The sequence below is a fragment of the Cnephaeus nilssonii genome (genome assembly GCF_951640355.1).
Source record: "Cnephaeus nilssonii genome assembly, chromosome: 3".
NCBI lineage: Eukaryota > Metazoa > Chordata > Mammalia > Chiroptera > Vespertilionidae > Cnephaeus > Cnephaeus nilssonii.
Window position 1 is genome coordinate 59,491,990 of NC_137074.1, and position 25,175 is coordinate 59,517,164.

At 47.6% G+C, this 25,175-nt stretch overlaps 1 protein-coding gene across 1 annotated transcript in view; it reads right to left on the reverse strand.

Moving 5' to 3' along the window:
- The window catches only part of ARHGAP31 (Rho GTPase activating protein 31), a 106,734-nt gene extending 89,153 nt beyond the window's left edge, over positions 1-17,581 (reverse strand). The window contains exon 1 of the mRNA XM_079767419.1: positions 16,801-17,581. Coding sequence (XP_079623545.1) covers positions 16,801-16,900 — 100 coding nt within the window. The 5' untranslated portion in view covers positions 16,901-17,581. The remainder of the gene's footprint in view (positions 1-16,800) is intronic.
- Positions 17,582-25,175: the final 7,594 nt, after the last annotated feature.

Genomic DNA, 25,175 nt, shown 5'->3' on the forward strand with positions numbered 1-25,175 from the left:
CTGCCCCCACGGGCTCCACACTGGATACACACAGACGCATGACAGATGCACACATATGTGCAAAATATTCGTGCAGAACACACCCCTCTGTCCCCACTCCACCACCAATTGCCCTTCCCTGGACCCATCCATTCATTCAACACGTAGGTAAGAGCATTACGCTAGGCACCAGTGATAAAATGCTGAGGCAGGAGATATAGCTTCCGATCTCACAGAGTCATCTAGAGTCTAGAGTGAGGCGGCGATAGGGTGGGGCGAGACTGGTGCATTCAGTGAGGTAAGTGCAGTAGTGGGGAGGTATAGGGTAGAATGGGAGCATATAGAAGGGGCGCCTGGCCCTTCCTCACAGGGCTGAGGAGGCATCCTGGAGAATGAGACATCCAAGCTGAGACCCGAAAGATGGGTTGGGGTTGGCAAGACCTGAAGTGGAGCCAAAAAGAGACAGAGAGTGCTCTACACAGAGGGAGGGACATGTGCAAACCCTTGGTGGCAAGAGGAACACAGTGCTTTTGAGGAACTACAAAAAGTACAGTGTGGCTAGGGAAATGATGTGGGGGCGGCGGGGAGAGATGGTGTCCATTAAGGCTGCAGAGGAGGCAGGTGTCTGAGGGTGATGGGCTGGTAAACTTAGTTGGTATTTATGGAGTTGATTTTGTCTTGAGGGCATTGGGAAGTCATTGAAGGGTTTAGTGAGTGACATTGGTGACAAGCTCTTTTTAAGATATTCTCCTCTGACCGCTGTAAGAATCTATGGTCATAATTGATTCCTAATCCTACTTTAAGATATACTCAGGCTACAGTTTCTACAAAAATCTAGGTGTTCAACTTCAGAATACTTCTATTTCAACTGCCACCTCTGTTTCATCGGCTTTTGCCACTCAGCCTGGGTCTCTGTGGTCTGTGCTGGGTGGGCTCAGAGCATTGTGATCAAGATGCCATGGATATGCCAGCGTGTGGACCAAACAGCTTCTACCTGTTCCCTGCTCCCAGCTTCAGCCTTAATCTGGGCCCTAGATTCCAGCTGACAGAATATGGACCGACCAGCCAACATCTCTCAAAAATACTGGAAAATAGTTGAAAGTATAATTACATAGAAGTATGTGGGCTAGCAAATTCCACCTTCATCATAAGCAAAGGGAAGCAATACTAATATTCAATACAGATAACAGAAATTGTCAATGAAAATGACCCATGGCTCATACAACATATTCAATAAATACTACATCAATTGAGCAGTATTTAGAAGAGAAGTCTTATAAGAACTTGTAAGAAGGGTAAGATTTCTAGATAAAGGAATCCTATCTAATAAAGAGGGAATATGCTAATTGACTGCCACACCCTCAAAGATGGCGGCACCCACAGCCACAAGATGGTGGTGCCCAGTCCTTTCAGCACTGCTGGGGCTGCAGGCCCGCAGCATGGCCGGGCCCGCCCCCAGTTCCCTCAGCACCCCCAGGGCCAGCCTGAGGCACAGGTAAGTTTTGGATGGCCGCTGCCCAGCTGCCCAGGACCGGCCCGAGGTGCAGGCAAGCCTCGGATGGCAGCTGCCCAGCCACCCAGGGCCGCTCAAGGCTCAGGTAACCAGAGCTGGCAGAGGCTTGCGCTGCCAGCAGTGGCAGCAGCAGAGGTGTGATGGGGGCATCTCCTTCCCCTGATTGCCGGGTCGCCTCCCGCTCCTGAGAGCTCCCAGACTGTGAGAGGGGGCAGGCCGGGCTGAGGGACCCCCCCCCCCCCCCATCCAGTGCACGAATTTTCATGCACCAGGCCTCTAGTGTTTAAATAAATGATAGTATTTTATAAAAAAGTATACATATATATTTGTTTGTATACAAACAGACTATCTACTAAAAGCTTAAAAAATTAACACTAGTTGCTTCTGGGTAAGGACAGGAGGCTAAGGATAGAAGGGAGATTTTCTGTTATACCCTTCAGAGTCTTTTCCATTTCAAACCATGGATATATGATATCTGATTTAAAAATAAAATTCAACTATGTATTCAGCAGGATCCCAATTCAGTGATTAAAAAGAGTGAGGTCAAGCGATAATTACAAAAATGAATAGTTCTCCAAGATCTCCTGTTATTTAAAACAGCACATTTCAGAAAATACGTATGTTGTAACTTTATCTTTGTGGGAACAAAACAAAGAAAACAATTCGATGTGTGCATTTTTAGTACCTATACAGAGCAAGGTCTCAATGCTGTTCCATACAGTAGCCATTAGCCACATGTGGATATGTAAATCTAAGTTAATTAAAACTCAAAGTTTCTGTCCCTCGCTTTCTCTCCCTTCCTCTCTGAAATCAATAAAAATACTTAAAAAAGTAATAAAACTCAAACTTCAGTTCCTCAGGAGCACCAGCCTCAGTCAAGTGCTGAGAGCTGCAGGTGGCTCGTGGCACCACACTGGACAGTGCAGACAGAGCACATTCCCCTCATTGCAGAAAGTTCTGCCCACAGAACCGGTCTGGATTAATCCAGTCCAAACTGTTCCCTGATGAATGGGACTGCAAGGATGTGAGAAGGGTCTTTGTACTTTGTAAATATCTGCATTGTTTGATTTTATTTTACAATTATAAGTACCTTTTTATTGATTTCAGAGAGGGAGTGAAAGATAGAACATCAAATGACGAGAGAGAATCACTGATCGGCAGCCTCCTGCATGCCCCACACTGGGGATTGAGCCCGAAACCTGGGCATGTGCTCTGACCGGGAACTGAATCTTGACTTTCTGGTTCATAGGTGGATGCTCAACCACTTATAGTTTTTAAAAATATATATTTTATTGATTTAGAGAGGAAGGGAGAGGGATAGAGAGTTAGAAACATCGATCAGCTGCCTCCTGCACACTCCCTACTGGGTGTGTGCCCGCAACCAAGGTACATGCCCTTGACTGGAATCGAACCTGGGACCCTTGAGTCTGCAGGCTGACACTCTATCCACTGAGCCAAACCGGTTAGGGCTCAACCACTTAGAGTTTTACAAGAGGAGAGTTTATGGGCAGGTGTGTATTCCAAATTAAAATCTCATCCTGCGTTTTGTCATGACTCCTGTCATTCACTCAGGAGTCAGGGGTGGCAGAGCGTTGCCAAAGGAGCTATTCGGGTGAGGGGTAACGGAGAGGCCCACTGTCCAGAGGGAACACACGTCTGGGAGGAGCCCCTCAGGCAGCAGCGGGCCATCGTGCTAGTCTCGCTCCCTCTTGGGCCCCTGCTTTTCAGTCACCAAGGACAGAAGCAGCTTGAGTGCCTGCCAGCAGGAGAAGCAGAGGCTGCAGCATTTTTGGCGTCTGGAGTTCTGGAATCTGGCAGGGGCGAGGCAGGCACTGGGTCGGGAGGTCCACCTCCAAGGGACCCCGGGGTCTCCTCATAGACGGGGACCGAGGCGGTTTGGGGAGGACACTGATCTGAGGGACAGCCATCCTGTAGTGGGACGGGAGCACAGAGCCAGGCTCAACATAGCACCTGGGAGTGGAATGAAGACGAGTGAGGGATCTGATATCCGCTTCATGGCTTCTTAAACTGGAGGAATGATGAGGGTGACGAGAACACCAGGAGAAAAAGAGCCGGGACAGAGTAGAAGTGCGACCAGTAGGCAGGTGGGAAGAAACGTTGCACAATTTTTCACCTCAAATAAAACTTTGATGAAATGTTAAACATCGCTCTGGTTATCATCCACGAGACAGAGAGAAATAAAATCTCCTAAGGTTATAAAGAGGTGGAATGAACTCAGAAGCTCTGGGCTAGAGCTGCTTGGGGCACCTCATTTTTCCTCCACCTGGAAGAAGTTTATTGCTGGACTGGGGTCCACATTTTTCTCAACAGCTTTAAATGTGGCTCAAGATTCTTCTTCCTTTATCAATCTGTTTAACTAGCACATTTGTCTTCATCACTCTTTGTCCCCCCGGAAGGTTTAAAATGGTCATTTAATAAGCCATGTGTTCCTAGTCTGGGCAAGCAGGTGGCTCACGCTTCACCCTTGTTCTCTTGTTCTTCTTTGAGAATCCTGATCCTGCCATACTGTTTTATACATCAACACCTTTGCTTACATATTATTCCCTCTGTCTGAAATATCTTCTCTTCAGGCAGAGACAACTCAGATTCCATTCATCTTAGAAGATCCAGCTCCTCTGAGTCAGATGAATGTCATCCACTTCCTGTCATTATTTGTGTGAGAATCCTTTGAGGATGTGTTCCTCTCCTGCATGGGGTAGTGAGCCCCCACAGGGACAGCGGGTGCCTGTCCACCCCTGTGTCTCAGCTGACCCTGTGTCTCAGTGCCTGGGACCTGGTAAGTGCTTAGTAAGTGCTGATGTCCATCTCTTTCTCTCCTCCCATAATCACCATCCTATTCCCTTCATTCTCATTGTTATTATCCACTAAGCCAACCATACACTGTGGGAAAACAGATTGTGTAGATGAGCAATGGTGCCCCATGCCCTTTTTTTCTGGAATCTGTGCATGTTGCTTTAAAAGCTAAAGAGGCCCTAGCCGGTTTGGCTCACTGGATAGAGCGTCGGCCAGGGGACTGAAGGGTCCCAGGTTCGATTCCGGTCAAAGGCATGTACCTTGGTTGCGGGCACATCCCCAGTGGGGGGTGTGCAGGAGGCAGCCAATCGATGCTTCTCTCTCATCGATGTTTCTAACTCTCTATCCTTCTCCCTTCCTCACTGTAAAAAATCAATAAGAATTAAAAAAAAAAAAGCTAAAGAGATTTTTGCAGATGTGATCAAGCTAAGGATCTTAAGGTGAGCAAATTACCTTGAATTGCCTGATGTAATCACAGGGTCTTTTTGAAAGAGAGAGGCAGGTGCTCAGAAAGAAGGCCGGGTGAGAATGGAGCAGAGGGGAGCAAAGGTGGTATGATGGGGGGATGTGAGCCAAGGAATGAGGGCAGCCTTCAGAAGCTGGGAAAGGCAAGGAGATGGATTCTCCCTGAGACCCTCCAGAGAGGAAGTGGCCCTACAGACACCTAACACACAGACGAACAGAGAATGCTCCCAGTCTTCAAAGAGCTCATTTTCTGTCTACTGAAAGGAGGGGACAATTTAGGAAACTGGGACAGTGGTTGGAGGTGAGAGGTCATGAAGTCCTAAACTTTACCATCCTGACCACCTTCCTAAAAATCCATCTCCAAATGGAGCCCTGAGGAATGAACAGATTCAACCTGTGAGAAGTGCAGTGTGAGTCCCTCCATCCATATGCTCTTATACAGCCTAAGACTGAGCCAGAGCCACCTCATTCAATCAACTGTCAAAATGCAGCAGCGGAGCAAAGAAGCAGGCATATGTGAAATGTCATAGGGGCCAGCAAAAACCTAGGCCTTGCACTGTCCCATCAATGATGGGAACAGGCCCGTTTCCAGGTTAACTCTCCTGAAACACAGATGGAAACGCCAAGTTTGGATGGCTGTCACTCTGACCCTCGCCTTTTGCCATACCCTGACTTTTTTATTTTCAGTTTTGTCTTTAGGTTATTTTCTTTTTCTGATTATATTTTAAAAAATATGTAAAATTTAGAAAGTTTGCCATAGTCCCACCCAGGAAATATTTATCAATAGACAAGAATCTAAAAACTAGCATTTCAGCAAAATAAATAAATGTGTATATATAAGAGAATTTTTTTAAAAGAGAAGAAGCCCCCAGGGATATATGGGAACCTTGGAGTATTTGTTCTCCGCTCTCTCCACTTCCACATCTGTAGCATTACTCAGGCGCCACATTCTGAGTAATGAGGCTGAAAAAGGATAAGATTTCCAATCACTATGGAAAGAATAACCATAATTAACACTTAAGGAAGGTTTACTAAATTCCAGGCAGTGCACTAGTTCATTTAATCCTCATAATGACCCTGTTCAATGGGTATTATTATTAGCATCACAATCCCCACTTTATAAATGAGGAAACTGAGGCACAGAGAGGTTTAGTAGGTCATCCATGGTCACAAAGGTAGCATGTGGTGGAGATGGGACTTGAACCAAGGAAGACTATCAGCAGAAAAGCCACATGCACCCGACCAAGGTGGCTCAGTGGTTGAGCGTTCACTTATGAACCAGGAAGTCATGATTTGATTCCCAGTCATGGCACAGGTTTGGGTTGTATACTTGATTCCCAGTGTGCAAGAGGCAGTCGATCAAGGATTCTCTCGCATCATTAATGTTTCTATCTCTCCCTCTCCCTTTCTCTCTGAAATCAATAAAAAAATATGTATTTAAAAAAAGAAGAAAGAAAAGAAAAGCCACATGCTAACCACTTTATTATACTGTTTCCCACAGGAGAGAATATTTGATTTCACTAAACTGAACCTATTAAGGCAGAAAAGCAAACTAACAGACTTTATGAACATTTTTAAAAATAAGGGTTGGAACAAAGGGCTTTATGAAAATTCAACAAATTAAGATACCCCATTCCCATCAATAATTTTAACAGATTTTTTCTTTCAATTTAAGTAGTGAAAAAACATGTTCCCTGTTGAAAATTTGGGCAATATATGTAAAAAGTAGAGTGAAGAAAATAAAAATCATGTGGTCTCACTTGTTTCTTTCTATGGGCTAACTCAATATTGTTCAAAACAGGCCAAAGATCAGAATCACCTGAAGCTCATCTTTAAAAAAAAATCTAGATTCCTGGGACCCACCTCAGACCTACCAAACCAGAATCTGGGAGGAACTGACCTCAGAATGTCGTCATGCAGTCGCATTTTGCAGCTTGCAGTCTATCCCCTATGGAACTCAGTCAGTGGAGTCTCACGCACGTTCTCCACAGATGCAGGTGCTACAGGGCCTATGCAAATGCCCATCTGAAGCTTCTATTTTGTTTCAAGGAGTCTAGAATGGAATTGAAGGAGTATGCCTCGTACTCCTTATAGTGTACTAATACTGTACTAAATGTAACTAGAATTTTTAAAATTTTGAAATTAAATTAAAATTTAAAAGTGAAAACTACGTTTTTAGTTGTTCTTATGCCCAATAAAGTATGAGTATCACTGCCCGAGGCTGAGAAAGGGAGGTCCACAATTCTTGGACCCGGAATTTAAAATTCATACCCTCCTGGACACGAGCTCCTCCCCCATCCTTTCCTTTTGGAAATCAAATTGTCCTTAGGGACAGTAAAGAAAGACGAACTGAGGAAATCATGTCCCATTTGAAAGTCAGGCTTGGGGTGAGGGAAAGCAGATTTCTCGATGGGCATATTTACCTGACCTTCAGCTACAGGCTCTGTGCCCAGGGTCCAGACAGCTTTAATGCCGTCCCCGAGGGTGCTCAACAGGTTGTGTCCTCAGCTCTGAGCCTGGTTCAGAGCCCTGCATCTAGCTTTGCTTTTTCCGAAAGCAAAATGGCTCCTCTCTATTAACACCAGGCCAACAAAGGATTTTCCAAATATGGACCCAAAAGAGCATGTGCACTTTGAAGGCCACAGTGAAGCTTAAATAGCTAAAACTTATTAGAAAGAAAGCCAACAATGGACGCCAAAAGTATGAGTCCTTAAAGAACAGATCAGCAAGACAAAAGCCAGAAAGAGGAACAAAAATATGCATTGAAAGGGAGGGGTGAGCAGGGAGGTGTAGATTTATATGGAAGAGTTGACATCATTGTTTCCCAATAATACTCAGCATGCAGGAAACAGATGGGAAAGAAGTGGTGGAAGGGGCTACTTATGGCAACAGGGCATGCTCTCTGTTTAGAATCCCGCCATTTGGAAACTAAATGCTTTGCTTTGAAAATCCGAGGACGGATGGGAACTCCATTGCCAGAAGTTTGATCAAAGTCTAACTAAATCCTACTGAACTTATCACCTTGGCAATGCGGTAAAGTAGAACTGTGCGCATCAGACCCTGATTTACTACCAGCACAGCGTGGCTGTTTGGGTCCAAGGAGACAAAGCCATGGAAGGGGAATTTAATGTCAGGCAGACATGGTTTGAGTCCTGCTTCTCCCATTTCCTGGCGGGGTGACATTAGGCAAGTTTCTTAAGTCTCTGAGTTGGTCTACATGTATAAAATGGGGGACAAAACAGAACTCCCCTCAGACAGTGGGGAGAGGGCAAGGTTTTTGCCTTTATACCATACAACTAGATTTAATCAAGAAACATAATTGGGATCATCCGTTAACATCATTTTTTAAGGTCTCATCTTTTAATAGAATCCCTCATTCTCCTGCCCCTGGGCAGGGCATAGACATAGTGAAACCAATTGCCATTCATATTATCAGCTATTCCGCTTTCTCCTGAGGGTAGGTCTGAACGCCTGCCACTGAAGACAGCTTCCGTCACTCCAGCCGGGGTCCCCCTAACCAAGCCTGGCCCCTATAAATAAGTCAAATCTCCACCCCTCCCCTCACCCCTGTGCAAGAGGGTGTGACCAATTACAGTGTCAGGCAAAACCATGTGGTTTCCTGTCTGCAGAAGCCAGCCACCCCATATCTGTCATGCCTCACAGCCAGATGATGTTTGTTTATCATTTTGTTGACTTTCCCCCCTTACAAATGACCCATTCTGTCTGCTTATTCTCTTTCACCCGCTGCCTCACATGGTAACAACCCTGCTTGCACATCCTTCAGGGCCCTCATTGCATTCTTCCTCGTTTTCTTTTAGTACTTTTTCCATCTTACGACCCTGAGCCCCCTAGAACAACTTGAGAGCATCTTTAAAGTCCCATGAAATATTTGTCATATTGAATTGAAAGCCTATACTAGATGGTTTCTGAATAAAATATAAAAAAGGGGTAGGGGAAAAAATATGCAGAATTACACAAATTAGCTCCACTGGCTTTCATAAAGGCTATAGATTTATTTATAGTTTGACAGAATCCTACTTTATATGTCAAACTGTTTATTACAGTAAGAGCTGGTATACGTTGCTTTTGGGCAGCGACATTCACCTCTTTCTTTAAGGGGTGTTGCAGAGGGGGTCTCCAAAGGCATTCTGGGACACGGGTGTGGTACTAGGGCCTGGTATGCATCAGCCTAGCTTGCACTAGAACAAAGAGTGCCTGAGACTCAATCCCAGAAACTCAGTTGGTTCTGGGGACCCGCCAAGAATGTGGCTCATACCAAGGAGTGACTGGTGAGGCACTAGAAAAAGGCAGTGTTTCTGGGGCACCCTGTGCAAAGTCGAGTTCAGTTTCTATCAGGGAGTAGCTGTGAGCCTTTGAGGGGAACCTTAAATAATCTTAGATTCCTGATATTTCAGCATATCGGCAATGTCTCCTGGCCGGAGCTTCCTAGAAGGGATTTGACACCGGTTTCCAGAGCAGGAAACAGGGTCAATCAATCAGCTGCTGTGTGCTGGCCATGGGGCTCTCCCTGAGAGGCGCAGTGAGCTATCAGATCTGGGTGAGCTGCTGAATGCCACCTGCCTTCAGCAGAGCTCACCAGTGGCTTGCACACACAAAGCCAGTTAGAAAGCAAAATAACAGGTAGAATGAAGACCAACTTGGGGGGCTCTGACTCTAAAGCAGCAGGTGTTCCAAGAGAGAAAGAGGATTGTGGCTGCAGTGCCCAGGGAGGAGCCTGGGAGGGACAGGTGGGGGAGGGAAGGACTTGAAAGCTGGTAGGTTGAGAATGGGTGTGTGTGTGTGTGTGTGTGTGTGTGTGTGTGTGTGTGTGTGTGTGAAAAGCACCTCGCAGAGGGTAAAATGCTATCCAAATGTGAGTTGTCACTATTACTCTTAATGACTTAGGCTGGTGGAAGAACAAAGCAAAGGGAGAAAAAGCTATTTTTTGCAGGTGTTTATTCTCTCTCTAACAAAACTATAGAGTAAATGCCAAATTATGAAATATGCTATTCTGGGAGATTGTGCTCATGCCTAAGACCATGGCCTTGGGAGTCAGACAGATGTGGATTTAAATTCTGCCTTCCCTATCGCTATAATCTTGGCCAGGGATTTAACCTCTTCCAGCTGAGTTTTCTCCTCTGTAAAATGGTGATAAATAGCCCGATTTTACAATGTTCAAAATATTACATTTGTGTATGAAGTGGCGCGTAGTAAGCAATTACTGCAGACAGTAACTCTCACAAAAATAACAAGCAGGTCTGATTTGGGACTCAGCCTTCAGTTTTGGGTCTTCTTACTTCTCCTCCCTTGAGCCATCCAGCAGCCTAATGTTCTTATCTTCCTCTATTAAAAGTTGCTGTTAGAAAAAACACCTAGGACCAGTATCTGTTCTCCTCTGAACTGCCATCAGAATGTTTCCCCCTAGGGTCTTTTATTTTAAGCCTCAGCTAAAATTGCATCCTGGGGGAAGAGTAGAGGGACGCCCGGTGCTATGTGGACTCCTGGAGTCCTAGCAGGCTGTGGTCCCGCCTCACTAAGGCCTGAGACCAGCCCTCTGAGGGAAGAAAACCAAGACCAATAAAACTCAAGTGTGGCATTTGTGTTGGGGCTGGGAGAGAAATAGCTCAGAAAATTGGGTGGGCCGTGCACCCATTAGCAAAAAGAAAATTAATTTGAAGGGTGGGAATAAGTGGGAAATTGCCACATTGGCTTAAATACATGGGGAGCAATGAGTGAAAAATAAAACAAAGAAAAAAACACACAAAAACACAAAACACAAAGAGCAAGTAGTTCCGTGTTTCCGGGCCTCAGGGTCCATGTGGAGAAACCATGCAGAGGGAAGTGGAGTCCAGTACCCAGAGGCCAGGCTGATAGGCAGCTCAGCTGGATCGATCTGTACTGGAGGGAGTGAGCACCCGGTAGCCCCAACCAGAGGGTTTATCACTACCGTGCTCCCAAAATAGTTAGCTACAATCTCTAATGGAAAAGGAGTGGGGGGCTTTTTTTATCCCCAGAGTAAGTCCTAGATCTTTCAGCCCCGCCCCCTCTTTCCACCCACTGCTACAAAATCCCAGGAGGCTTGCAGTGAGGGGATTGCCTGGGACAGACAGTTCTCAGCCAGCACTTCAGAACCGCCTTGGTCAGTCAGCTCCTGAACCCAGAATGTGCTCTCCCCTGCTCCCTGCTCCCACAGAACGGGTTTCCAGACTAGCCCACAGATGTCCAATGGAATAAGGGAAATAAAAAGAATGCATGGAAAGTACAGCTCTAGTGGCACTGGGGACCTTACCCACCACTTACAGCACCATCTTTGGGAAAATGTGCCCCTAGTTTTCAATGTTTCTCTCTGCCCCAGCATCAGGCCAGGCCCCCAGCTCCCTCCGGCCCCAGCAGAGAGTCTACTTGGCTCCAGGGCAGGTCTGGGGCCACCGGAGAGTGGGCTTCCTCAGCAGCCCCAAGGTCCTGAGGCCGGAAGGTGTTTGGGCAGCTGCCAGCGTTGGTGGGTGGGGGTGGGGGAAGGGGGGGGGCTATGCCTGTGGTCAAGGGGCTCTTGGCAGAGGTCTGGAGAGTGGGCAAGAGGGAGGGATGTGGGTAGGCGGAAGTAGCTGTTTCTATTCTGTGTGGGTTGTTTGTCATATCCAGACTATACAGAAGACGTTACAGTTCGGCTTTAGTTTGCTCTGGGTTTAAAGTCTTAATCCTCCTCTTCTGGTTCTTCCTGTTTCACTCTGGGAGCCCAGATTTGGGGATGCCCCTCTACACTCAAGCCCACAAGGTTGCTGTTCTGTCTTCACAAACTCCACCTCCAGGCTTTATCTTCTTTTTCAGTTCCCTGTGGGTCCAGGAGGGGCTGGGTATCTTTCTCAGATCTTTAGTTTCAGGTTGACATATTTCTCTTCCACTATTACACACTGGTGGTCTTCTACTCACAGTAGTCCTGGGAAAGCCCTGCATGAACCGGCCTCTCCATTCAGAGGGGCAGTCCAATCAGCTTCCTCGTGGTGATTGATTAGCCTATACGACCACATCATTTACTCATTTCTTTGGAGCCCTCATGCATTCAGTCGTGGATGGTAAGTGGTTATGCTAGGGCAAGCCCAGGGTGTTAGGATAATAATAGCTACATTTGTAGCTTATGATATGCATGCCCTCTGCTAAGTGCTTTGCCCATATGAACTCATTTATCTTCACATCAGACCTCCTATCCCCATTTCAGAAACGGGGAAACTGAGGCCCAGAGGGTGTAACTAACTTGCTCCCAGGTCACTCAGCTGGGGACAGGCAACGTTGGGATTCTATCACAGGCGGTGAGGTTCTGGAACTGCTGATGGGAGCACCCAGTGGGGACACCTGACTTGGGAGGATCAGGGAAGTTTTCCAAAAGCAGCTGAGACTCAGGATGAAGAGTTAGCCAGGGAAGGTGTGATAATGATGTGCCAGGCAAGATTCTAGGAGGGAAACAACGAAGCCAAAGAGACTACCCAGCCCTGGTTCTGCATTTGTTAAATCTTATCTTGAACAGAAAAAATATTTACCTTCCTTGCTAAGACTTTGCTCCTGTTTATGTTTGGGTATCTCGTCTATTTAATGTGGATAAAAGCTTTCGCATTCTTCTCCTTCGTCATGACAGCCAATTTCAAAGCTTAATTGGTTTCTGCAAGTTTGTTCCCATCCCTTAGACTGTAGATGGGAGTCTGGAGTACACGATTCTTCCTCTCCCACAGGACCTAGCACAGTGCCTTAATATGTAGTTGTTAAGTAAATGAATTTAAAAAGTGAGAGAACGATTTAGCCTTGGAAAATAGAACAGCTACATCTAAAAGTAGCCATTGCGCCAAAACCGGTTTGGCTCAGTGGATAGAGTGTCGGCCTGTGGACTGAAAGGTCCCAGGTTCGATTCCGGTCAAGGGCATGTACCTTGGTTGCGGGCACATCCCCAGTAGGGAGTGTGCAGGAGGCAGCTGATCGATGTTTCTCTCTCATCGATGTTTCTAACTCTCTATTCCTCTCTGTAAAAAATCAATAAAATATATTTAAAAAAAATAAATAAAAGTACCCATTGCCTTATCCTTGTTCTCTGAAATAATGGGGCTATCTTACGCTCGTCAAATGTAAAATTATACTTATAATGGGCATTTATGTATTTATTATGAACCTGTTGTCATCCCTCAAATCAAATATATATATATGTGTGTGTGTGTGTGTGTGTGTGTGTGTGTATTTCTTTTTTCCCTTTTTCAATTTGATAACAACTAGAAAAACATCTTCAGGAATAAAAGGGCTCACAGTTCTTATCAAACATTCAGAGGGTGCATTTTGAACGGTCTAAGCTCCTTATCTAGGGGGAAATGGTCTGTAAACCCCTGCACTTGCTGTGGTTCTTAACTCTGCCCGAATTTCAGAATACCTAGCTTTTAAAACCCTACCCATGGCTGGGCACCAAGAGATTCTGATTTAATTGGTCTGAGAGGAGGCCTGGGCATTAACTTTTATTTTTTAGGCTCTCCACATGATTCCACTCTGCCACCACCATGGTGAACCCTGGGTCAGAGCAATCACTTTGTACCAGGGTCTGAGTAAAAGGACACCAATGGTTTGCAAACAGGGAAGCAGAGCACTTTCCTGACAATGTTCTCTCAGGGGTCCCTTGACATCTCCCAGCACTGAGGGAGGACCCAGCACACTGGGGTCAGAGGGGAGAGGTAGGAAATGCTTGCGGACAGACGGACGGACGCACTCTGCCTCACAGGACTTCTCCCACAGCCCCCCAACCACAGGCGACAAAATGATGTGGTTTTCATTGCATAGCTGCAAGCAAGGGCCTGCGTATTCAGTGGTCAAACGAAGAAAGAGAAAACGACTATTTTCAGCATTAGCGGTGAGGAAGGGATGGTCTTCTCCCTCTATTCCAGACAGGAAGAGAAAGTTATCTGGTTCCCAGGGGAGAGCTGGGGGTTGGGGCAGCAGCCACTGTGCTGGAGGGGAAGCGAGAGAGGCTCCTGCCAAGTTGGCCAGGAGCAACCTCATGCCATTCTTGGGTGTTCTCACCAGGCTGGAGAAAAGTGGTTAAAATATGCAAAAGGGGGACATTGTCCTTCACATCAGGCCTGTGAGCAGCTAGGGACAATCGACAGGGTCTACACTTGGCATCTGTGTGAATGCCCACAGAAACCGTATACACAGTTAGAGCGTGTGTGTTTTTCTAAGGAAAAGGGTTCCTGTTTTTCATCAGCTTCCTAAAGATTAAGGATGACAACTGGCCCTGAGCAACTTCCGCTGTAAGCTGAACACCTATTTGTCACCCACACACTCTGCCCTGTCAGATTTGTGCAACTGGAGGTAGCAAGGCTGCGCCACAGCAAGTTACGGAAGGAGATGACATTCATCCTCTGCGCTCAGACTCAGGAGTATCGCTTCCCCATGTTCAGATGGCCTGAGCACAGCTAATTGTCACCGGATTTGTCCTCCACCCCAATTCGGGGCTCTCCCTCCCTGGGTAAGCACAGGGGCTCCCTTGGTTTCCCTACATCTCCGTTCTGTCCGTCTGCCTTATACTCCTAGACCCGAACCCATTGTCCTCTGCCTCTACCAATGGTTAAGTAACCATGATGTCAGTTTGCGGAGGTCCTCCCCAGCCTTCGGGCTCCTAGTTAGCACACTGACTTGGCACCCTCAGGATTCTGGGCTGAACGTCTAAGGTCATGGACAGTGTCAGTTCCAAGCTGAACTCTACTTAGGTATGTCAGCCAGCTTTTCCTCCCTGGAGGCAGAGTCCAGGCCTTGGACTTCATTGTCTGTCAGGCAGTACACGTTTCAGAAAACCCACAAGGAGGATACACTGTTTTAGAGAAAACATTAGCACTGACTTCGATTCTACACTATAACAAAAATAAGAGACAACTACCTAATTAGTTTTAGATGGGGGAAAACAGAAATCCTAATTACTTCCATTTATATACGCAATTTTTAAAAAACACTTATCGAAGCAATTTACTATGTGTGCCCAATTCCCAGGTGGCACAATAATGGTGCGTGGATCATTAAGTAGGTCAGTTTCCTTTCATTTCAAAGCTGAACTCTACTCAGGTATGTCCGTCGGTCTTGAAAGCGTGCTGATCCCGTGGCTGGGCTGTCTGTTTTCAATTTGGGAGAATGGGGGACCCATTAGAGGAGACGGTTGGCCTAGACATGGAAGCCAGAGCAAGGAGATGTGCCTGACAGGCCAGGACCCTCTGCAGCCTTCACGATTAACTGTGTGACCTTAGGTAAGCCGGTTTACCTCTCGGGGCTTCCTCCCCTCCTTCCCAGAGCAGAGAACACTGGGGCTTGGTTTTCAATTTTTTTTTCTTTAAGCAGTAACCCCATCCTTTCCCCCCAAATGAAACATATATGGAACTCCAAAATATGAAGCAAGCGAAAGAAAAGCTGCCGAAGGGTGCTTTTGAGGTATCTTCACAGAACCCTGGGGCTCCTGGAGGCAGGACTGCCAAGCACCCCCATGCAATTCTCACAGCTTTGGAGGGAGGGCCCCAAATAACGCCACGTCATGGAAGATGGCATCTCAGGAGCATTGAGAGTGTCCCTGGATAGTGACCAGAAGGCCCCAGCAAAAGCGGGTGGAGGGAACATTCATTCTGAATTTCTGAGGGTACTGTACTTGAGCTCTCACACCTTCAAAACCCCCTCAATCCCAGCCATGTGATTTCAAATGTACCTCTCCGGGTTGTTGGGAAGGATGAAACGCATGGACTCGGTGATGCCTCACTTTCAAAAGAGGCAGTTTTGAAACCTATGGTGCCCCAGCTCTAAAATACTGAGCCATTTGTCCTAATGACACAGCAGGCTCTGAACTCAAGAATACCGCAGGAATATCACCCCACTGCAAATTGCTAGGTGCTGCTCAGTCTCTAAAACACCAGAACTGAAACAAAAGCCGTGCACTGTTTTTGATCTGCACATGTGATATGAGCTAATCACACCATTTCTTGAGATAATTTTCCTGGAGGCAGAATTCCACACAGTTAAGCAGCCCTTCAGCTGCCCTTTTGTTGTATCTGTGGATAAGCACACGGCCCGTATAGTGGACGGATTCCTCCCTGAAGTTCCTGAAGACAAGGCCTTTTTATCACGGGTGAATGCAGGGCCAGTCAACCTTACAAAAAAGGAGTCATTTAATGCTCCATTTCCCCAACTTTCCTATGATTAAAAACGTCTAATCTCAAATGCTGGCGTTGTATTTTAGATTGTTTTCTTCCCCCCTCCCCTGCCCAATGTTTAAGTTGTCTCTACTCTGCAGGATTCCCTCTACTTTTCCCCCTGCAATCTGACCTTGAAAACAGAGACCCTCTCCTTGTCTTTGACATGCCCGAAGCTATTTTAAAATCGAGGCCCTCTGACCTTTTTACAACACCCTTCTTGTCTGACGCACCAAATGCTGATCTGAAAGCCAAGAGGAGGTAAAGGGGCTGGGGGGCTGGGAAGGAGAGGGAGGGAGGTACTATATATTTGGCATCAGTTCAGAAATTCAGAAAATGTTTGTGCAACCACTCCCCCGGCCAGGATCCACCGCACCCCCTGCCTTCCAGCGCATTAATAAAAAAAGATGTGAGCGATGAAACTGGAGAGCCGGGGAGGGACACCCAAGGTGGTCATAGCTGTGGTCGTAACTGATCCCCCATCCCACACGCCCAGCCCGCATCCCTCCTCTCCCGTATCCAAAGTTTGAGATCAAGGTCTCTGGAGTTCCCAGCCCTACCTCCCAAAGTACCCAGCGAAACAGGGGCAGCAACGCCCATTAACGGCTTCTGTGAGACCGACAGAAGGACTGACACACTGACACCACCTTTGCGCGTCGGGGTGGCAGCGCTGTGCACCTTAAGAATCGTATTGTTCTTAAAAGAAAAAAAAAAGTAAAATGAGCACGCAGGCCTGGAATACATTAACTTGTGAATTGAATCTAACGCACCCCTGGAGAGTCCATCTCTCCCTCAAACAAAAAGAAGGGGGGGGGGGAAGCGAATGCACATTACCATCTTGTCCTGAGCTTTCCAGATACTCCGTCAGGTCACAGCCAAAGGCGCCGGTGGCTCCCTTTCGTTTCAGCTTCTGCTTGGCACCCTTGTTCTTCATGAGTTAGTCCCGAAGAGGTTGCCCCTCCGCGTTCCCCTCCCCGCTGCTTGGCACCGCGCCGGAGGCTGTCTCCGGGGTTAGATCACCGGCTGCCGCGCGGCTTGGGGGGCCGCATGGGCGTCCGGAGGCACTTGGGCCCGGGGCAGAGCGCATGGACCCCGCGGGGCGGCGCGGCGCGGAGCCTGAGACCCAGGGCGCGCTGCTCCAGGGCCGCGGTGCCGCAGGCCGTGCGGAGCTGGCAGCTGGGGGCCGGCTCGCTAGGGAGTGTCACTTCCTCACTCGGAGTCCCGGGGACTTTCACAGGCTCTTGCGGTGTCTTCGGGTGTTTTCCTCCGCCCGCCGGGGAGGAAGGGCGAGCGCGGCTTTCCGCCTTTCGGGACGCCCTGAGCGGGCGCGGGCGCGGGGAACGCGGGGCCGCGGGGGAGGCGAGGAGACGGCGCGAGGCGGCGAGGGGGGTCCTCTTCGCGGAGCCCGCGGTCCTGCCTTCAGGCGGCTTCGGGAGAACGCACAGCCAGCATCCTGTCTCCCTCGCCCGCCCTCGCGCCTTCCTTTTTTTCCTGTCTTACAAATCCTAGGATCATCCAGCTCAGGAAACGCTGGAAGGAAGTTCGCGAGGGAGGGGGGCGGAGGGTGGAAATTTTTGGCAGCCCCGTGCCTGTGTGAGTGAGGAGCGGAGGAAGTAGGTGGGTGGGTTGAGGAGTGCGGGGTGGGGGGGAGAGCGCGCCGCGCGCCGAGCCGCTGGGACTCCGGAGATAACTGGGCGGCAGCTCGGAGGAAACCGCGGCGCCCTCTCCGGCACGGCCCGCCGACGGCGCTGGGAAGGGGCGGGAGGGGGCGCGCGGGCACTCTGGACGGAGGGGGCTCGGTGGGACCGAAAGAAGTCCGGCCTTGTTTATCCGCCTTGTCACCAGCGCTTTGACACTTTCTATTTCGGTGCCTGCCTTCTCCTGCACAAACCCTTCAAGAGTCATGACAGGAACACAACACAGGGCTCCCGCGGAGAAACTTGACCGGGCGCGGTTTCCGCCGGCCGCTCTCACCCTCCACTGGGCGCCCAGGTACCCCCCAACCCAGCTAGCGCCCCTCCCAAGTGAGAGGAGGGTAGAGGCTGTGGCTTGGTAACCACTGCCCAGGAAATTAGAAATCTGGTCACAGATTCCAGTACACACACACACACACACACACACACACACACTCACACACACACACACACACACACACACACTCACACACACTCAACACACACACACACACACACACACACACACACACACACACACATATGCATTATTGCTAGGCTTTCCTCCTCTCTGGACTCCCGGAGCGGGTGTGATGGGGCTGGGGGAAGAATCCAGGATTTAAAGTGATGGATAGTCCAGCACAATGTGGAGAAAGCAGTCTCCCACAGAGAAATTATTGTTTCTTAAGTTGTCTCAAGTTTTCAGGAGGGCACGTATTTTCTTCCCCAGTAGATCTGAAGTCCCTTGACTTCTGTGTACTCAGCGCACAGTAAGCACGCAAATTCTTGTGATTTAACCATTGGCGGTTTAGATCCAACTTCCTGTATAAATCCAAACCCATATATAGACTTGAAGGGTAGGGACGTTCATACAGCTCAGATTCCTGGTACAAGCCTTGCTGTAGTATTTTAGTTACTAAATACCTTTCGGTCACTTATCTCATCAGGATAGTTTATGAACTTTAACCCTGGACCTCAGGTCTTTGTCAGAGGTCACAATGAATGCTTGCCTGTAGAATCTGGCCCACAGATGTGTTTGGTTTGGCATACACGATGCTTCAAAAAATTTTTAAATTAATTGCCAACACTAAAGAGTTAAGGGGTTTCCCATAACAGCTGGACTTCTGGATTCTCTTGTAAAAAAAAAAAAAGGGGGGGGGGGAAGATCTGGTAACACGGACACCACAGGGCAAGGACTGCTGGTGCCACATTGTGTCAGTCCCCTTGGAGGCACCCTCTTTAGTCGCTCAGCCCCCAAGGCCTGTCTTCCCCCTTTGCACCTGCCTGGCCACTGCAGCCACTTGAGTTCTCAGCCCAGTCTCTGTGTGTGTTGTCGCATTCCTTCCATTTTCCATCTGTCTCTCAATGACATCACCGCATTGCCTCAATCTTGGTGAGACATCTTCAAGTAACCACTGACTCATTTCTCTCCTTCTGCCCACACTCCGGGCTAGTCCTTCCCAGACCCGTGAGTCCTTCAGAATGCCTGTGGTCTAGATTTCTTCCTTCCAGTCTGTGAGATTGCTCCCTCCTCACTTGTTAGAATAACTCCCAGTGGCTGACGCTGGTCTCCCCGTCCGCCCCCCTACTTCCCCCCGCCCGCCCCCCCCAGAGGCCTGATGAAGCTTCCTATAGTATTGCTGTTACTCTATGCCTATTTTGCTCAGAACTGCCAATGACTCCATGTTGCCTACTGCCAGGAGAGCAATTTCTAAGCATTTTGTAATATTGCTAGCGTATTTAGGATAATGGCTTGTTCGTCCCTTTATTTATAGAAAAGCATCTCCACATGAGACTGTAATCATTACCATTACCATTTGTTTAGGAGTTTACTGTAGCAAAAACTTTCATATTTGTTATTTCATCTGACCAACAGTGGATTTCATTACTTTGGCAGCAAAGGAGAGAGGCTGAAGGGGTACTTTTTTATGGGTCTAGGCCCCCTGGGCACAAATTATGGATCGATTGTCAGACCCTATGATTTACCTTTTTAAATCTTCAAAAACATTCTTTTAACTTTTTATTTTGAAGTAATTTCCGCTTATAAAAATATGCAAAAAAAATACTCAAAGAATTCCCAAATACCCTTCACCCAGCATTCCCAAATATTCATATCTTATATAACCAGAATACAATGATCAAAATTAGGAAATTCATATTGTCCCAATATTAACTAATCAACAGACTTTATTCAAATATGAATTAATTTTTAATTACATATCATTTTCCCTAAATAATGGTCTTTCACATAGTAAAGTTCAACAGTTAAGTATGAAAACAGTCATTTACAAGTAAATTGCAAAAACATTTCCCAGTATAACCTTAGCTATGTACCAGATCCCTTTACTCACCATCAAAACCCAGCAGGCGGAGGTTGTCACAAAACAGGGCTGTCTAGGTGAACCGGTAAAGCTAGTAACCTTGACATGGCCCTAAGATTCTTCTATGCCTCACCGAGGACTCCCCAAAGGGACAATCATAGCATTTTCAATCTGGAACAGCCTGAGATCTTTTGGTTCCTGCTTCATGATCAGTTGGATTCAAGTTGTTTCGTGTTCAGGGTTGAGGTGATACTGAGCACTGGGCAAGGCATCCGTTATGCCTGGACTCATTGAACAAACCTTTCTTGAAATGTGTACATGGTAGCTATTTGTCTCTCTTTGATAATGTTCAATTACCTGCACCTCATGGTGGGAAGAACTCACAACGTATCAAGCCAGAATGAAGCCACATGGTGACAGCCTTATTCAGAGCCTGGGAAGCTGCCTCCTCCCCAGTTGCTCTGTCCCCTCTCATTGCTGAGCATACCCTGCGGTAGGTGCCAGACTTATTCTGGACACTCTTGTTTTTCTGTTGTTCTTTCTCTTTCTTTCCCATGTTTCTCTTTCTCCTTGCTTTCTCTAAGGAGCCTTTTTCTGGGTCTGTGGAAGAAAGTCAGATTTGGATTTCCAAGGGTTTTGTCAATGGGCCGTGGATTTCCTAGGAAGCAGGTTCTAATGTACGATTGTTTAAGCTATTGGCCAATGATTTAAATGATGCCTTTAGCAGATTATCCTGGTGCAAAAAGCACTTCACTCCCATGGAGCTCCTGCAGCAGAGTTCTGTCGTTGCCTGTGCTTTATCTTACCTGCAACTGTTTAAGACTAATGCCTATCGAGGTGTGCCCTCTGCACCCTTCACTCACCAAGACGGTGGCAATCTTCTCTGCCCTAAATAAAGGAGACAGAGTGAGTATTGGGAGATTTAATGTCACCTGTGATCTAGCCTTTGATTTTACCCAGTTTGTCCATAGGGTTGGTAATCAGCAATCTTACTTTCCTTTTCTAGTGCCTAACTAATTAAATATACATGTAATTCCTTGTCCATGGACTGTGCTTGATATGTCCTGAATTTAGCTCATCTTCCTACTAGGCACATTTTCTCTCCCCTCCTCCCAGTTTAAAGATGCCAGTTTGTCACTGATTGTTAGGTGCTATGGAATGCATTGTGCCTCCCCTTTCATATGTTGAAGCCCTAACCCCCAGCACCTGAGTATCTGACTGTATTTGGAGGTAAGGCCTTTAAAGAGGTGATTGTGTTAAAATGAGGCTGAGTGGGCCCTAATCCAATATGATTGGTGTCCTTGTGAGAAGAGATTAGGACACAGAGGGACTCCAGGGATGTGTATCACAGAGAAAAGACCCCGTGAAGACACAGCAAGAAGGTGGCCACCATCCAGGCAAGGAGAGAAAACTCAGGAGAAACCGGACCTACAGATCTTGGACTTCCTGCCTCCCAAATTGTGAGAAAATGAATTTCTATTGGTTAAGCCACCCCATTTATGGTGTTTTGTTATGGCAGCTCTAGCAGACTATTATACTGGGTGAGAAAGGCCTTGTGCCCCTGCCCCTCAGCCCAGTGCCAGTGCCCTGAGGATCTGAAGCCAGTAGGGAAGGAGAATGGCTAGAGCAAGAAGGCTTTTAGAAAGTCATGTCCCCACACTCCATTATTGCATTTCTCTGTGCTGTGGGTCCCGGATTTAGGTTTTGCTGCAAGTCGTTGCTTCTAAGTGTCCAAATGAGGCTGAATCAGCATTCTTAGTGGGGTTGGGGAGATTCATATTACCAGTCTCTCAGCAAACAGAACCGAGCGGAGAAGAGGTGAAGAAGGAACAAGAACCAGAATCAGTCTCCCAGTCCTAGGAGCCAGGAATACGGCCAGCCTGCCAGTGGTGCATCCGGAGACGTGTCAGCAGACCCTCTATCGCTCCACCTCCGCGACCATGAAAGCCAACTTTGCTTCCAAGTGAGCATCTGAGGACAAGCAGGCGCAGTGATAGGAATGAGAAGGAGGGCTTCAAAGGGTCTCACTCCACGCTTAAACATTGAAGAAGAGACATAGTTATTGTTATAAATTATAGTCTCCCCCAGCCTCTCATTGTGTGTTTTAGTTCCCTTTCAGTTCCCTGGGTTGCAAAACATTACTGGGTGGCGGTGGGGGAGGAGGGTAGCATTGGGAAACACAACTTTATAGCCTCATATTCCCAGCTGAGAATGTGATTCAGTTGCTTCACCATCAACCAGGCATTTGGGAGTAGAAAGGGCAGAAGGTGAAGGAATAGGAAGAAAGAAAAAGACTCGGTTACGAAACATGAAGTCTTACTAACTTTTTAAAAGAAATGGCATTGATCAGCGCCCCTACCTGCTAACTCAGAATCTCAGACTTTTATGTAAATACTAATGTAGAGAAAGTGGAGTCCAAGATGACTACAAGTTTATAAGATTGGGGCCGGGAAGGGAAAACACTATTTTTTAAAGAAAGATAAAAAACACTTCTCTATATGTCCAGGGCTGCATCAGAGCTTGCAGGAGGAAATGCCCTTGGACGGTGTACAATGCAGGACTGGAGAGAATTTGAGAGGTTGGGATTGGAGATTAGCTGAGACGCCTGCCCACAGTGTTGGAAATGATTTGAGAAATACGTTTTCCCCACTTATATTTTACTCTAATTTCTTTGCACTGAATGCTGTTTAAAAACAAGAGGTTTGGAGATCTTTTGTGTTCTGCAGAGCTTTTAAAAACCCTCAGTGACATTTGACCCATACTGCACAGGGTAGCATTCAATGAGTCTTCAGTGTTTCAGAATCGGTGCAGGAACCAGGCAGCACAAGACCCCCTTGTCCCACTCCACCTCCGGCCTGGCTGCTGCCAAGCAGCAGCGGGGAACTTCCTTCCTAGCGTCACATGCAGAGAAGACACTTCACAGGGCCAGAGGGAGAGCCAAGCGCCCTGGATTGAATCACTATTATACCGACATCTGAGTCTGTCTGAGCCTTCAAGTCCAAATGTGGATCCATTTGTCTGGAGGCCTCTATTCAGTGGCTCTGGGGAAGGATGCCAGGGCTGTTCCTGTAGGTGGCAGCCCCACGGGCCTGGCTGGTCTGCCCTGAGGACCTAGAAGTAGGTCCTGGGTCCTTCTCAGCAGCTAGGTTTGGTATCTCTCCTCTCACTCCCTGTTCTGTCTTTGGCCAAAGTGAACAGAGACTTGGGGGAGAAAAAGTGGAATTCCTCATAGAATTAGGGAGTCCTCGGGAGAGGGGATGACTTGGATGTTGATGGATTTCCATGATCTTAGTGTTCGGTTTAGTTTGTTTTATTGCCTCTTGCTCCTCCTCTGCTTCTGATTTTCCACTGTTCTTCACCCCTTTGGGCATGTGGCCTTTTTAAAAAGAAGCAGAGAGGCAGTTCTGAGCTCCAGCTGTCTCCCCCAGGCTCTCTGAATGCTGCAGTAAGTGACTTTCTTAGGTGGGTGGGGATCTGTCCCCACCCCTTTCATTGTGTTCCAGAGTTTCCTGTGCATTGCCTGTAACCCTTTACCAATCTGCCAGGCGCCTTTTAACACAAAAGGGAGGAGATGAGGGAAGTACTGAGGAAAAACATCCCTATAAATAGCCCTCTTGAACAAAATTGTTTTCCCAATACACAGTTGTTGTTAGGCCTTGAAGCCCAGAAATCTACCTCCGCACTCTCCTCTCCGCCCACTCCAGCCTTCCTCAAAAGGCCTGGTGTTCCTACGGAGTCTGCTCTGAGATGGAAATGCTTTGGATCCCCACAGGCCCCTCACCAGCTTTGGACACATTGGCTTTGGGCGACCTGTCTTCCATGCCTGCTTCTGCCACATGCTTGCCCTATGGACTTGGTTGGACAAATTACTTAGCCCCTCTGAGCCTCACTTACCCTATCTGTTAAGTGAAAGTGACAATATTTACTTTGTAGGGTTGTTGTGAGGATTAAATAAGATAGGGAAAATGCCCAGCACTTTTGTTACCAATTCAAGGTTCGTGTGCCCAACACTGCCAAAAAGGCTGATATTAAAAATGCCAGAGTTTGTAGTAAGGAAAGTTATATTGATCGATCGAGAAGGCTCCAAACTTGAGAAAATGGGGGTGGGGGAGGCTTACAGCTTCCTCAAATCCATCTTAAGAGAGCCCAGAATTCAGGCTTCTTTTATGTCCAGGGAAGGGACAATGGACAGGGCAAGAAGTGTGTGATGACTAACCGAAGACATCTAGGCACCAACGCAGAGCAGTGGGAACAGCAGGAAATCTAGAAATCTCCTTGTGTCTCACGCTTGAGCGGTGCCCTGCCCCCCTTCTCCCACCTCCCAATTGAGTCTAGTTTTGAGGCTCCTGCAAATCTTGGCCAGAATATCAACCTTCAAGCAGAATTCCTCTACTAATTAACATTTCTATAGCAGGAGCTACTGCCTAAAGGCCACTGGAGAAATGCAGGCTACAGTTAAGATAGAGTTAGAAACTGAGCATTTCACTGTGTTACACTTTGCCTGTACCTAAGTCTGTGCTCAATACATAAAAAAGAGTGATTTTTATTTTCTCACTGAGCAATGCTTCTGTTTCCTCCATCATTACTCAATTTTGGGGGGGTCTTTCCCCCATCCTGATCCCTTGTCCCATATAAAACACATTTATAAGACTTTAAGGTTATTTTATTTTCATTTATTTATTTACTAGAGGCCCGATGCATGAAATTCTTGCAAGGAACTCGGCCCACGCAGCCCAGTGGCTTGCCTTGGCCTAACTGCGGTGGCTGCCTTGGCCCTTGCAGCCCTGTCTTTGTCCAGAAGGTCGTCCAGAAGCACATCCGGTCTAATTAGCATATTACACTTTTATTATCTATACTAATAAAAGCCTAGGTGGTCATCATGCCCTCATGCCGTCACAATTCATCACCAGGGTGGGCAGGGCTTCACGCTGTGTACACGATACGGGGGCGGGTCCCGGTGGCTGCTCCACGCGGCTTCTGCCAGGGGTCCCGTGGCCCCGTGCGCACCGCGGAGGCGGGACCCCTGGCTCTGGCCTACCTCTTTGGGGCAATCCCTCGGGGAGCCCCAGAGGGGTGGGCAGGGCCTACCTTTTTGGGTGATCAATCGTGGGGCTCCCGAACTGTGAGAGGGCACAGGTCAGGCTGGGGGACCCCCTACCCCCCAAGTGCACGAATTTTATGCACTGGGCCACTAGTTATAGATATAATTCCTAGT